The following is a 14,772-nucleotide window of genomic DNA, read 5'->3' as shown; positions in this document are numbered from 1 at the left end:
AAGGGTTGTCCCACTGCCCGGCTGTGCTGACGGCACAGCCCACGGCAGCCAGCTCATACCGAGCACTCCAACGCGGTAGTTCAGGGTGATGACAATCACGTTCCCATAGCTGGCCAGGATGCTGCCGTCTATCATGTTCCCCGTGCCCTCCATGTACGAGCCACCATGGATATACACCATCACCGGCTTGGCCCCGCTGTCCCGGATGTCTGGAAGGAGAGGTGGTTAAACACAGGACCCCACTGATGGCCACAGCACCCTGCCCGACAGGCAGACCAAGTACAAGGGCAATGCCAGCTGCCAGGACCAGGGAGGGGGCTTAGGAGCCAAAGCCAGAGCTCTCCTGGGGGCCACAGCATGAACCCCCAAAGCCAAACACCACTGAACCAACCCTGCCAGCCCCTCTCCGGGAGGTGGCTATCGCTGCACTGTCCCCACACTGCTGTCCCCTCGGGGGTCTGAGCACGTGAGGGAGGGACGCTGGCTGGACCCGGCTGCTCTTCCCCAGAGATGGGCTCTGGCATTGTGTGGGAGCCAGATCAGGTCTGCTGTGGGTGGGAGTTGCAGAGTCCAGCCCCGGGATGCAGCCCCATGTCCTGTCTTTGGCTGGACCCAAGCACTCCGTGAGTCCTGGAAGCTGGCATTGTGGAGGGGGGCAGGGATGGGGGTGTGCAGGACCTAGAAGGTGGGGGGGCCACTGATGTGTGCTCCAGTGCCTTACTCTCCCACTCCCCCTTCCCATTCCCCTGGGAAGGCAGAGACCTGCCTGTCTGGATGTAAACCCATGGCACCCCAGTGCCCAGACACAGACATGGTGATGAGCAGACAGTGTATGCACGTGTGCATGTCAGGGAGGTGAGCACGGCATCTGGACGAGGACAGGGCATGAGGCATGGAGTGAGGATGGGGAATGGGACCCCGAGGACCGGGGAGGAAGGACTGTGGGAGCCTAGGGGACAGGGAGCAGCCACGCTCCCTCTCTCGACTTCTCCTGTCCAGGGGACATCCTGCCCCTTCTGCCCCACAGGCTGCTGATCCCTCATGGAACCATGGCCACCCACAAGGGAATAACACCCATACTTGGGCTGCTGGTGCATCTTGCCCGTGTCACACAGACAAGGCAGTTGCACCCATCACGGAGACATCGCCAGGTCCCACATGCCTGCCCTGCCCAGCCCTGTCCTGGGCTGGCGATCCAGCACCGATGGACTTTGTCCTCCCTCGTGCTCACTCACACCCAGCACCTTGCTTGAGTGGGCTGGCTGTGCCTGCTTGGCCTCAGCTGCCCCAGGCAGCTGCTGCTCCCTGCCTGCCTCCCTCAGCAGTGCAGCACAGTCCCCCTCACAGCCCACCGGGGCTGGGGCTCCTGGGGGACAGCCACACCAGTGCCAGTGCCCGACTGGGCTGTTCACGCTCCCTCACACCCACCTAACCCCTGCCCATGTCCACTCCTCCCTGTGGCTTGCCCATCGCAGGGGGCTGCAGACCAGGCTGATGAGTATCTGTGGCCATTCTCACCTCCAGCTGTGGCCCACGGCATGGCTAAAGGTGGCCTCCCATAGAAAAAACCTCTTCCCTCCAGCAGAATGAGGCTATGCCAAACCCCAAACCTGTGCTGGCTTTTTTCCTACTGCCAGGATGTAGCCAGACAAATGCACAGACCAGGGGAGCAAAAAGTGCTTGCAGCTCCTCCAGGACAGACATCGCCTGTGTGGCAGAGCTACATCAGGACAATTCTTTCCAGGGCCGCCTGCTTGAAATGTGAGGGGCAGGAACATCAGTGCCTGTGCCTATGTCTTCCCTTCATCCTGCTCCCACTCACTGACATACAAAGGGAACTCCTCTCAGGAGAATGGCAACAATGTACAGAGATGTACCAGGAAATAAACAGCTCCGAATTGCTGCAGCACATTCTGGTGTGTGTGGATTTAGCAGAGTCGAGTCACTTAGGCTGAATGCCAGTTTACGCCCTGGTACAAGAGATCCTGGGGCACAGGTTAGCCGGAGTAAACAACAGGGTTTTAGTACTGCCAAGCACAAAGTTTTTCACCTACTTCCCAGATCTTAAATGCCATCTGCCAAGCCTTGCTCAAGCTGCCCTGGGCCTTCTGCACACCATGAGGTTTTACTGTCCTCAGCACATTAGGGCTGCACCCTGGCCAACCCTTCCTCCTACCTCCTCACCACATCTCTGCAGCCAAACACGCCAACTCCATAACCTGCAGACAAACCACCCTGTTTTACTAAAAATCGCCCATTCTGCAGCTTGCTTAGCCCTGGCAAGCATCTAGAATCACATCTGCTTGAAAGCCCACTTGCTCTGTCTTGGCTGGTGCTTGCAAGAAAGACCTCACTTCTGTTGGATGAGGAAGGAGAGAAGTTAACAGAAACCAAGTGAACCCTGCGTCTCCTGTGCATGGCAAGATACCCTTTGGGTGCCAAGTGTTCAGGCTGCTGGCACAGCCACGGCAGGGCCAGGCAAGGGTGGATGGGGAGGTTGCTGGCTCCCAGATGCATGTCACCAACTCTGAAGGGATGAGGCTGGAGGTGGGATGTGACCGGGCTCAGGGTGAAATGGGCCCAGGTGCCCGAGGGCTTCTCTCCTCCCAAGCTGCCATGCTTCCTCCCTGCCCTCGCTCAAAATGAGCGGGAGCAAACTTCTCCTAAAGCGGAAAAACCCCATGAGCTTTCCCCCCCATCAGGAGGAAGGGAAGGTCCTGGGTGCCCTGCACAGCCGGCCAGCCTGCCCCCCACCCCGCGCAGCTGCCTGGCACGGCAGACAGACACACACAGGGCTCCCTGGGGGTGGCAGCGGATGGCGGGCACACGGAGCTGCTTTGCGTGTCATGCAGTGGCAGCCTCGAGCACAGAAATACCTTCGTCTTCATCACCGTCATTATCCGCTAAGTCCTCGCCCTGTTTCTTAGCGCTGGCTCCTAGGGACCAAACACGAGGAGACAGAACAAAAAGGAAAACAAAAGGAAATAAAAACAAAACAACAACAATAAAAAAAGGAAAGAAAAAAAAACACAACAAAAAAAAAAAGAGAATTCAAAAATAGCATGATAGCAGAGACAGTGGGGCCACGCCTGTGCCCCACAGCACTGCTGGCTACTCACACTGCACCTCTCCCAGAGCCAGGGCAGTGTAGGGCACGGGCAGGACTGCCCCAGGAGTTGTGCCAGGATGCCACTTCACCTGGGCCCCTTCCCAGATCCTCCCTGGGGAGGGCTGGGGTGCCAGGGAAGACACGAGTGGGGCTGTGGCAGCATCAGCGCTGGTGGTGGATGAGTCTCTCAAAGCACTTGCCAATCCTCCTGCATCCCAGCCTGGCCCCCACCTGGTCACACACCCTCAGCTCCAGGCAAGGCTCCCTCTCCCAGCACCCAGCTGTGAACAGGAGCCCTGCTCCCAGCTCTGCTGCCCCTGGGGACAACTGTCCTCTGCAGAGCTCACACCAAAGGTTACCTTGCATGGCCACTGACCACCAGGCAGGGTCCTGCCCATCACCCCCACATGGTGTGTGGCCCCTTGTTGTGCCTGGCCACAGACCACTGGTGCCACTGCACCAGGCCACCACAGCATACAAGGGTCCCTCGTGACAGGTGCTCCCCTGAGCTGCCTGGCTCCATCCTGCACCAACTCCCCTCTTACAAGACTAGCTCCACGTTTCACTGAGGATTGCGAAGGCACCAATCAGCTTGACCTGACCAGGTCAAGGCAGAATCCTACACGTGCTGGTTTCTGTGACATCCTGAATGCCTTACAGTTGTTCCGTGTCCCTTCACCAACCTGCAGTGCTGGGGCATGGGCCAGCCCAGCAGCCCCAGCGGGCACTGTGAAATGCTGCTGTGCATAGCTTGCAGTGAGCCTGGCACTTCCTGAACTGCAGCCAGCAGGAGCCAGGAGAGGTGGCCTGTGGGCTGGCAGGGAGCAGGGGTGTTGAAAAACCTGTGCCAAAACCCCACTCCTGCAAAGGACTGCATGCCAATGTGGACACAAAGGCAAGTGGCGCCATCCCTGTGCCCTGGAGCTCTGAATTTCAGGGAGAAGCTGAGTGTTCTCGTCCCCTTAGAGCTGCAGACCAGTGCCTGCAAGTCCTCTGCCCCCAAATGCCTGCAACAAAAAGCTCCCCAGGTGATGGTGACCTCTGGGGAGACAGCAGCGTTTCCCCCAGGCAGGACTTATCCACACAGTGCCTGCACTGCCCCGTGACTTTCCCCTGAGATGAGGGGCTCTGACACCCTGCCAGGCACCCGGCTGATCCCAGGGTCCTGCTGCCACCTCCAACAGGCCCCATTGCCACACAAGGGTTTTCACAGCCCCCAGCAAAGCTCTCACGAGCAAGGGGCAAGCCTGTGGCTGCATGGAACTACAGGACTAAATGCACGAAACTGGTCAGAAAGACAAAACTGGGGAGCTGTGCTCACTGTCAGTCTGGGAATGGCATTCTGCAGGTGACACGGGAGGTGGGTAACAGAGATGGCAGCATGGAGTGGGACGGGATTTGAATTTAAAAGGAATCTGTCATGGGGGAGGAAGAGATCTGAAATTGCTGTGAGGCAGCTCCATCAGGGCGAGAGGCTTGCAGAATGACCTTAAGCAGCCGTGACCTGCTGGAGAAAGTCTGGAGGAGCAGTAACCAGAAACCTAGAAAAATCCAGCAGGCATGAAAAGTTTGCAGAAGGCTGGGTCACACAAATCCTGGGAGCAGAGGCATGACGGGAGCTACAGCAGCATCCCAACACATGAAAGGCTACTGTGAGGTGGAAGAGCAAGTCCCTCTCAGGCAGCCCTGGGGCTACAGGAGGCAGGATGAGAAGAAAACCTTCCTGGCGGCAAAGCACTCGAAGAGGTGGCTTGGGGAGGTGTTTAAGACCAGGTGGGACATGCTGCCAGAAAGAGGTGAGGTAGAGCTGCTCCCACCCAGGGCAGGGATGGATCAGCAGTCTCCTGTGCCGTCCTGATTTTCTCCAACGCAGGGTTTACCTCCTGACCTACCCATGCCATGCTCCAGCCCCGCCTCCTCCCCTCCTGCTTCACCACCCAGCCATCCTCTGAGCATCTCACATCATTCTCCTCTCCTCACCCAGCACCGCCCCCATCCCTGTCAACTCTTGCCCCAACACCTCAGCCCCAGCATCCCCCCCTTCCTGCTGCGTCCTTCCCACACTCCCTCCCCAGCCCACCCCGCAGCCACTCAGGCCCTTTGCAGGAGGCTGCAAGCTTGACCTACTGTGTCTTCATTAGGAAGAGCTGCAAGCCCAGAAAGCACTTAAATGACGAAGTACTCATGCAATATTTGCTAACCAGTGCTATGCACCAACCTCTTCGTACTTCTAAGGGATAGGGATTTTTCTCTAATGAAGACCACAGCCAGCAAGCCTTCATCCACACCATGCTTCAGAGTTGGGAAGCTGACCACAGGCAGCTGGAGATCATTTTCCACTGCCAAAGGCCCTGGTGCTGTTAAAACCCTGGGACTGGCCAGGCTGCAGCCTCCAGCCTGGTCTCCTTCAGGGGACAAAATCTCTGTGCAGATGAGAATGGAGGAAACAGCTATGAGAACTTGTCAGGTTGTAAAAAAGGGCAGTGGACAGCATCTCTGGGACCTGAGCAACTGTCTTGGCTGAGCAGGGAGGGATCCAGATGGAGACTGCTTCTGCAGAGCTTAGGGACAGCTGGGACAAGCCTAAAGCAACCTGAGCTTCAGGCACTGCAGAAGAGATGGTAGAAAGCAGCACTTGGGAAGCTAAGCAAAGCAGGAGGGCAGTGATGCAGGCTAGGGGGAAGGGGAACAGCAGTGGCATGTGTGTGTGGCAGATGCAAAGCACAAGCCTCACCCATCAGCAGGAAGGCGCCAGGGTGGTTACGGCCAACACAGACTGTTGTGACCAAGTGGGCTTTTTGCCTCTTGCTGCATTGTTCACCTCCAGCATAACCCACCAACGCCCCACAGCTCATGAGAGCAATCACAGCTTCACTTCCCTCACCCAGTAACACCTTCCACTGGCTACTGCCACGTTCAGGGACACCCAGCCCAGGAGATCTTTCTCTGCACTAACAAAGGTCACCATGCAGAGCCCTGCAGCACCCACTCCCAGGGGTATGGTGATGCCTTAGGTTTTAACTTTCATGTTTTTCAAATCCTGCACTGCCTAGTGTGTAACTCTGAAGTTTCTTGTAGCCTGTTAACTTCTGCTCTCTCATGCTTAGACATAACAAAGCCTCTCCAGGCCTGCTCTCCAAGGACACTCAGAACATCCTAGGCCCAGAATGTGTAAACCAAAGCCTCTAAAAGGGGGGCAAGCTTAGGGAAAACTGCATCATTAACTGAAGCTTTAATTGGAGAATTAACCCTGATATGCAAATGAACCAAACTTTAAAAAGTGTGAAGAACTCGTGACCTGTCGTCCACCTTGGGGTCCATCTTGGCAGTGGCCTCTGGCTCCCCAGGGGTACCTTTGAAGGCCCTTCAAACAAATACCTACCTTTATTCCCTTATTCTTGTCTAGTCTCTGTTTTTAGGTGGCTGCTTCAGGCATCAGTGGGCTTAAGCCTGTGGATTCACAGCTGGAAAAACTAAAAGGGCTCATGGCTCTTATTCTCCTTACCCATCAAAAACACCCTCCACTAACTCGGGAGGTGAATGTCTGTTGTGCCACTTCACTTTAAGCTGACTGCAAAGTGACATTGTTCGGGCCGATAGGAAGGATGCATACATTCTTATCTAGGCTCTAGGAAGATTTAAGTTCAAGTTCAGTAAAAAAATAAAATCACTTTCCCTGAAACAGGGGCATCCATGCTGGATTTATGCTATCTTAAGTAAACCATACCAACAGCACTGACACCACTGCAAACAGAGATAAAGGAGGGTAAGGAACCTCAGTCCTTGGAGCCTTCATTCTCAGCATGGTGTGGATAAGAGAAGAGCAGCAGCCTGAGATGACACCTTTACAGATCCAAATGTCTGTTCAGGGTGCCCGTAGGCAGCTCCAGCACCCTCTCCTCAGTGCGAGCTCCCTGGGGCATCCACTCCTGCAAAGCAGCCACAATGCTGCAGGGAGCTGGAGCCTCTGATGGCTACATGCACCCAAAGGTCCACCTGCTGCTGGCCACACCATCTCAGCTGCTTCTCTGGGAGTGGCAAGGAACAGGACCAAGACCGGGGCAGCTGTTGAACCTGTTGCTGCACAACCCCACACACAGGGAGAGTCAGATGGGACCCGTGTCCGAGAGCCCTTCCAGCCATCAGCCCTTGCTCCAGGACTGCAGCACACCTTGGTGCTGCCCTGCCCCTCCCTGTCCTGGAATAATGCAGAGGAGTTATCTCCATCCCTGAGTGGACTCTGTAAAAGCACTGCATCCTCTCACGCTCTGCTGCCTCTGACAGCACAAACACCGACCCTTACCTTTGCAAATCGCTCCCCAAAGTGGAAGCAGAGCACCAGGGCGGTGGTCTGCCCACAGCCAGCTCTGCAAAGCAGCAGGCTCTGAGGGGGCTGGGAAGAAGCTTCCAGCAAGAGAGCACTGCAGAATTTGTGCAGCTGTAGGGAAGCCTCAGCTGGTACTTGGACAAGTCAGCTTCTTGGAGAGCAGCGGAGAAGACACGCTTTTCCCGCAGAGCTGCCCAAGTGCTTCCTGAGCCCAGGAGCTGCTGGGAGCTCCGGCCACCCTCACACAGCAGAGGAAGATGCTGGCCTGCATATTTGTCTCTGCAATATTGCAGACTCCTCACAGTCCCAGCCAGAGAGATTTGGGCATTTGCTAATGAAAAACCAGGAAGAGCTGCTAAGTGCAGGGCAACCACATTTTTCCCCTCCAAAAATGACATCCACCTCCTCATGCCCTGCAGCAAGGCTTGCCCAGGCTGGTGATGAAGGGAAGGAAAAATCATCCTGGTGTCTATCACAGCCAGAAACAGGCTGGAAGTGTTGGCAGCACAAAGCATGGGGCAGAGCTGCATTTTGCACATAGGTACTGTACTCTCAGTGTGTGTGTCTCAGTGTGTACATGGTCTTTGGGTGGGCAGCACTATTTTTGCAGCTGAGCCTCAGTGCTGTCAGCTCCCCTGGCACCATGCATGGCTAGTTGCTCTCAAAGCACTGCTGCCCTATATTGCTCCCAGAGAAGGGACCAATGTGTGTGGAGGAGGCTGGCAGTTAGAAAATTTCCATATAGGAAATTACTGTGGTTAACTGGGCAGGGAAACAGGGATGTTTTTCTGTCCCAGAGATAAACAAGCACAACTGATAAATGCTCAACACTTCGTCTGCTCTGAAATACACTGAGCTTAGGGGTGGCAGAAGTCATGAAAACTCCAGTAAGGTGGGAGCTGAGGCATTTTTAACCACCAAAATACTGTTCTGTGAGAGGAGAACTTATCACTGCTCATTTGTGGCCTTAGAAATAGTAATCATGATTATTCCAGAATGAATCAATGTTCAAATGTTCAACCTGAGGAAATCAGCACTGCAGGTACATTACCCTCTCCCCAGGCACTACTAACCCAGGATACACGATGAGGGGTGGGGGAGCTTCTGTGTTTCATCACAAGTGACTCAATTAATTCAAGCCAACAGCTACCAGAGCCTGGCCAGAGCTGGAGGGAAGTGCCAGGGTCTGGGTGCTTTAATTTCTGGCATGCCACACCTGGATGTCCAAATGGCTGGGACTGGGGACCTGCTGGTCCATGAGTCAACAGAGCCCAGTGGGGGAAAAGGGAATGCCCCCCACCAGATTCCCTGGGAGGTGACCAGAGGCAACTGCAGATGGGCTGCAAAGAAACCCTGCCTGTGAGCAGAGCCAGTGGGAAGGGAAACCCAGGAGATGAGCGCACCCAAGGTGTTTTGTCATGCCTTATATCATCCCCTTCTCCAGCAGTAACCTGGAGCCTGCTTCCCTGGCCCTGGATATAGGACTGGGGGTGGTGGGGGTCTGCCAGCCCTGGCAGCCGGTAGGAGGGCCGGGAGAGGAAGCGCTTTGAAGTGGCTGGTGATCACTGGCACAGCCGGCTCCGGAGGCAGCGTGCAGAGACTCCCTAATGCGCCAGCCCTTTCAGGGGCAGCCTTGGCACTCAGAGAGATGGCGTGTGAATAGCCAGGACAGCAACAGGAAAAGCAAAGCAAAGAAACCAAACAACAGAACTGGGGGAAACGGCTGGAAGGAAAGCACTCCCCAAACCTCCAAGCCCAGCTGCACTGGCCCCGCCAAACCCAGGGGTGCAGGGAGACAGAGGCTGGGATGCAGGGACCCTGCTGCTGCAGGACGCCCAGGACAGCAGCCTGTGCAGGCCAGACGCCCTGTACTGAGCCTTTCAGAAGAGCTTGGCTGCCTGACCATCCACACGTTCATCTTTGGGATGCACAGAGCAGCCAGCTCTCCCTGCCTGCAAGGGGGTTGTGTGGAGGGACGGGTGAGGCATTGTGTCTGACATGGGGCCGAGCCAGCTCCCATTTGTACATCTCTACTCCCTTGTCCGTGTCACTGGTTGGGAATACAGGATCATTTAGGGGCAATGGGGGAAGGTCAGTGGAGGCAAGGCAAAGCAGAGATGTGTCTGAACTGGAGGTGCTTGGCTGCCCATGGGGCAGGTAGGGCTCAGGGAGGCTGCTGTGCCATAGGCTGGAGACCAAAGCCTTACTGGCAGGACTGGCACTGGCATGGGGATGTGGGCACTGGGGAACAGCCTTGGCAGGCACAAGGGTCAGGGCAGAATCTGCAGCATTTACACAGCCAGGAGAGGCTTTATGCTTTTAACCAAGGAGCTCTGGATGCAAAATGATCAGGGACGCAGTGGGGGAAAAGCTCAGCCCGGGATGGACTGCAGTTCCCCCTCACACAGCTCCTTCCCTGAGCAGGTCTGTACACCCCCAGTGGGGTAACCCAACCTAAGGGATGGAGGCATTTAAGTGCTACCTGCCATCAGAGGCTACCCCTCATGCCCAGGGACTGGGAGGCTGTCGGTGCCAGTGGGATGAAGGTGGAAGTGCAGGCTCAGCCCATGAGAAGCTGTTCTGAAAGGCCTGGAGCAACATGAGCATCCTCATGACCTGACCCCAGACCTGTGCTCCCAGCTGGCTGGAGCATCCGTGGGGCTCCTCCCAGTGGGAAGCAGGGGATGGCAGGGTGGGCTGCTTGGAGGGTCCGCAGTCCGGGTGGCAGCACAGAGAGGTGCCGGAGGAGTGCTGCAGGCCAGGGGCCAGCCAGGCACCCTCTCACTCTCTCACTCTCTCTCTCTTTCCTCTCTGTGCCTCTCTGCCGGTCGGCTTGCTACATACCTCCTTTCCTACATATTTTCTTGTTGGGCTTTCGGGTGCATTCCTTGGAAATCCGTTTTACTGTAAAATGAATAAAAGACTACAAAATAACAGGAGGCTCCACTGATGGGAGTGGGCATGCAATCACAACCACGCTGCTACCCTCCCACCGCCCCCGGGACCGCGGGAGGTGGGGAGGGAGCGTCGCCATGGGAGGAAAACTCTGGGCCAGCCGTGCTGGGTGGGAAGGAAGGCATGATGCATTCCGTGGGCCCCAGAGACAGAGGAGTGGAGCCAGCCAGCCTGGGAGAAGCCACTGGCCCGCCAGGCTGCTCTGCTGTGTGCGGCAGACCCGCTGCGGGTCCCTTCTGGCCCGCTGAAAATCCCTGGGGGCTCCCGTTGCAGTGAGGCTGGGGCGGGCGTGCGGGCAGGCGCTGCCTCCTCTGCCCTCTACTTACAGTTCAGGTGGGATCCCCTACAAAGGAAAAGGTTAGACAAGGAGGCACCCAGCGCCGCTCAGCCTCACCCCAACAGGACCACGCCCCGTGGGCCCCCAGCACCCCAGGCTCATCGCTCTGCCGCTGTCCCACCGGTGGACGGAGGAGCAGCCAAGCGATGTGTCTGCCAGTGCACCCCAACCTCCCATCCGTACCAGGGCCCGGAAAAGGGCTCTGTGGTCCCTTTCTTGCCGGAGCATCTTCCCAGGGAGAGGCAGAGAGTGTTCCTCCCAGCCGCAGCCCACGCCCACAACTAGCGCATGGACCTGGGGAGGGTGGGAAGCAGGGAGGAAGGACGAACTCGAACCAACTCAAGACAGAACCTGGCACTCGGCGCCTGTGGGGAGCACAAATCAGCTTGTCACTCTGTGGATCTGCGGTCAGAGAGTCGGATTCAGATTTAGCAATACAAGAGAGGAACCCGTGACGATGCCATGGAGGTGGAGGGGTGGGACGGGAAGGCGTGGAGGAGCAGGAGCACGCGAGACAGAGATGGGAGCTGAGGGCAAGAGAGCAAGCTGCGTGGCCAGAGAAAGCTTTCCACAAACAGACAGCATGCTGCAGGGTCCACAACCACATGCTTCAAACACAACACCCAGGTGAGACCAACCACTGCTGGGGAGGGGTGGAGTGACCCCCCCCTTTCGCTCTCCTGCGGTCACCCCAGTGGGGACTCACCATCCTCCGTGGGGATGTAGATATTGAGGTACAGACAGTCCTCGTTGGGGTCCTGGATGTACGTGGCCACGATATCCAAATTGGAGGTAAACCAGATGGGCAGCATGATCTCAGGAACGGCGTTGTGGATGTTCTGGGGGCAGACTGGTGAGAAGTGGGTAGCGTTCCTGATGCCTGACCAGGATGGTGGTGGCTCGGGGGGCATGAATCTCTTCTCCCCGATGGGGGGAGCGGCATAAGGAACCCCCAGGTACTGGTCCACGGGCCCCAGGATCTCACTGGGCAATGGCACGCGCACCCCTCGTAACTTCCCATAGTGCGTGTTGACAGTGGGCGAGTAGACCTGGCTCTCCATCTGCACAACCATCGAGGCAAAGCTCAGGACCCAGAGGGTGAGACGTAGGTCCCAGCTGGCCACCAGCTCAGGCACTTGGAGAACAGGGGGGAAGAGAGGGCTTCTCCAGAATATCAGCCACATTGTCCGGGAGAAAAAGCACCAACATCCAGGCCTGAAGCTCCTGGGGCGAGGTCTCAGAGCAACCCCATCACACCAAGCCTCCGATTTGCCCACCAGGAACAGACGGAGCAGAAGAGACAGGAGTCGGGAGTACGCAGCCCAGCCACACCTTCTGCTGGGTGAGTCGGGAGCACGGACGCAGGGAGATGTGGCACCAGCTCCTCACAGCCTCCCAGCTGCCTGCTGCTGCCTGCCTGCCAGTGGCCCAGCCTGGAGGTGACTGCTGATACTGTGGAGAGATGGAGGGAATTAACAGCAGACTTGCTCTGGAAGAGTCGAAGACCTGCAGCGCAGAAGGAGCCAGGATCTCTGGCTGAGCCTCCCACCCATGGGTGCTCATTGGCTCTGCCACCACCCAGGCAGGTGGCTCTGGGAGCAGGCAAAAGCGGGCAGAAGAAGCAGAGCCTGTGCAGACACACAGACTGTCTGCCCATGCCTGCAGAGCCTGTCCCCAGCGGTCAGGGGCTACCCAGAGTATGGGTGCCAAGATAAGCAGACAGCACTATGTCCCTCCCCATCAGGAGCCTGTTGGACACCACTGGTGCCAAGCAGAGCCCCTGCACAAGACCCCACTGGCATCTCTCCTCCCCTGGCTGAGCAGGAGCCGCCTGAGTTCCCACACCACGCAGCCTGTGCCCCTTGCCTGGGCTTCATCACAGCACTGCTCCCCTGTTCGGGTGCCACCACCCCTCATATACCAGCAAACTAGACCCACACGTCCTAGCCAGGCACCCATCTCGCCCACCAACACAGTGTCCATCAGCCTTCCCCCTCCACTGGCCAAAGCAGTGAGACCCCAGGCAGCGCCCGGGTGCTGGGCGGGCAGAAGGGGAACAGCCACAGCGCTTGTGGGCATCTGCCCTCCCTCCCCACCCGCTCCCTGTCCCGGCAAGCCCGGGGAGGCAGAGCTGCGCTCCCACGTCCCCGCCCGGGCTGGCAGCATCAGGAGGAGCAGCTGTGGCAGCCCCCCTGGGCCCGCGGGGAAGGGAGGGCACTGCAGATGGGGACCCGCGGATGTGTGTCAGCGAGCAGAGCTCCTGTGCCAGGGAGCCCTCGCTGGAGGCTGCGTGGATTCTCAGTGCTCTGCCCTTCACCTTCCCGCACCGCCTGTCGCATTTAGGGCTTATGTAAGTGCCCCCCCGCCTCGGCTCCCCCCGCCAGCACCGCTGCTCCCGGGGGACCCGGGCACGGGGAGCCGCGGGGGCTGCACCCGCCCGCTGCTCCCTCACCCCGGCCGGGCGAGCGCAGCATCAGCCGCCGGCTGGCTCCGCTCCTCGGAGGGCGGATCTTCAGCCGGGTCCCCGCGAAAAGGCGGTGGTGGCTCAGAGGATGCTCACTCGTCCTGTCTCAGCCACATGTCCTCCCCCTGGGAGAGACGGCAGCGCTGGTGAGGCACCTCCGGTTTGCCCCAGGGCATCCTTACGTGCCCACCCGGTACATCTCTCCCAAGCTCAGAGGGGAGCAGAGTTGCCTTGAAATTATTGGAGCACAAAATAAGGGCTGTATGCAGATGGGAGTTTGCAGCTCTGGTGGAGGTTCAGTTGGGCAGGGATTCCACAAATAGAGAACACCTCATCCAATGAGGAAAATCCGCAGGGAAAAAACCCACCACCACCAAAAAAACCCCGCAAACCCTCCCAGACAGATAAACAGAAACCCACAAAAAAACCCACCCAAACAGAACACAACCAAAAATGCCCACAGAAGGTGTCTCAAATCTGTACTGCACATGTGCAGGCAACTCACTGCTGGTCATTAAGGAAATGGGTCCATGCTGTGCCTGCCCTCCTGATATGCCCAAAGAACTTGGCAGGCTCAGAAATCAGGGTAACACAGTAAATAGAAACACTCATCTCAGAAAATCGTGGTACTGCACTTGGCCCACCCAAACCGCAAGGCCTTGCAGGGCTGGGCATGCAGGCACCTCTCCAGAGCCTGCATCCCCATCCAAGGGAATGCAGGTAATGCCAAACAAGGAGGGCAGCACATCTCTGTACATCACTCCCCTTCACCTCCTCCTGCCTCACCAGGCAGCGACAGAAACACACCAGCAGGAGCACAACACCGCTGCGTTATTCCCCAAACAGATGCCAAAGCCTAAGAAATAAAAGCTGAGTCAAGGGCCAGAAAAACAGCTGAGGCACTCAGAGACCCCAAGCTCAGATCTGCCCACCACTGCTGGAGCTGCCTCTGCAGCACAGTGCCTTGGCTGCCCTGTTCTGCCTGCAGCTCTGGAAGAAAACTATCATTCATCTCATATTCCTTGCCACAATGCTCCTCCTTCAGCAGAGAACTGACCTTTGCCTAACAGCAATGTCCCAGGGGTGCAGTGCTGGCCCGGGAGCCCCCAAAGCTGTATTCCCAAGCAGGATCTCAAAGATGCTTCAGACCCACCACTCTGCCTGACATTGCTGGAAGGCAAACTGCCCAGTGCAAATCTTCTGCTCAGGTTCCTTCAGGTACCGCAGGTTAGGATAAAGCTAATTATTAATGACTGTCATATCTAATTTGTATGACTGGAAGCTACAGACAGCTTCCAGTCTTTATGATAGTGCATACAGTGCTCCCTGCAGAGCCATTTCAACTGATCCGTCATCATTTTCTGTCTTCAGGAGCACCACAGCCCTGCCAGCAGTGGATCACCAGCTGATTTCCCAGCTCCAGAGCTTCCTCATGGCTGCAGCCACATGCTGCCATGGGCACTGCTGCTCCACCAACTCCTCCAGGCAAGCAATTTCATGGCACCAGGCAGTGCCACTACACAGCTGCCCAGCTGGGCTGCACACACCAGTCACAGGGCTGAATTCACAGCCCACTTTGC

The 14,772-nt window shown here is 57.3% G+C and overlaps 1 protein-coding gene across 1 annotated transcript in view; it reads right to left on the bottom strand.

The window, feature by feature from the left end:
- Positions 1-14,772, bottom strand: part of NLGN3 (neuroligin 3) — a 37,800-nt gene that overhangs the window by 7,888 nt on the left and 15,140 nt on the right. The window contains 4 exon segments of the mRNA XM_039572005.1: positions 60-209; positions 2,877-2,936; positions 10,281-10,340; positions 11,435-12,180. Coding sequence (XP_039427939.1) covers positions 60-209; positions 2,877-2,936; positions 10,281-10,340; positions 11,435-11,912 — 748 coding nt within the window. The 5' untranslated portion in view covers positions 11,913-12,180.

This window comes from Corvus cornix, chromosome 4A, assembly GCF_000738735.6.
Source record: "Corvus cornix cornix isolate S_Up_H32 chromosome 4A, ASM73873v5, whole genome shotgun sequence".
NCBI classification, from domain to species: Eukaryota; Metazoa; Chordata; class Aves; order Passeriformes; family Corvidae; genus Corvus; species Corvus cornix.
The sequence above is the reverse complement of the archived record's forward strand: the minus strand, read 5'-3'. Positions and strand labels throughout refer to the sequence as shown.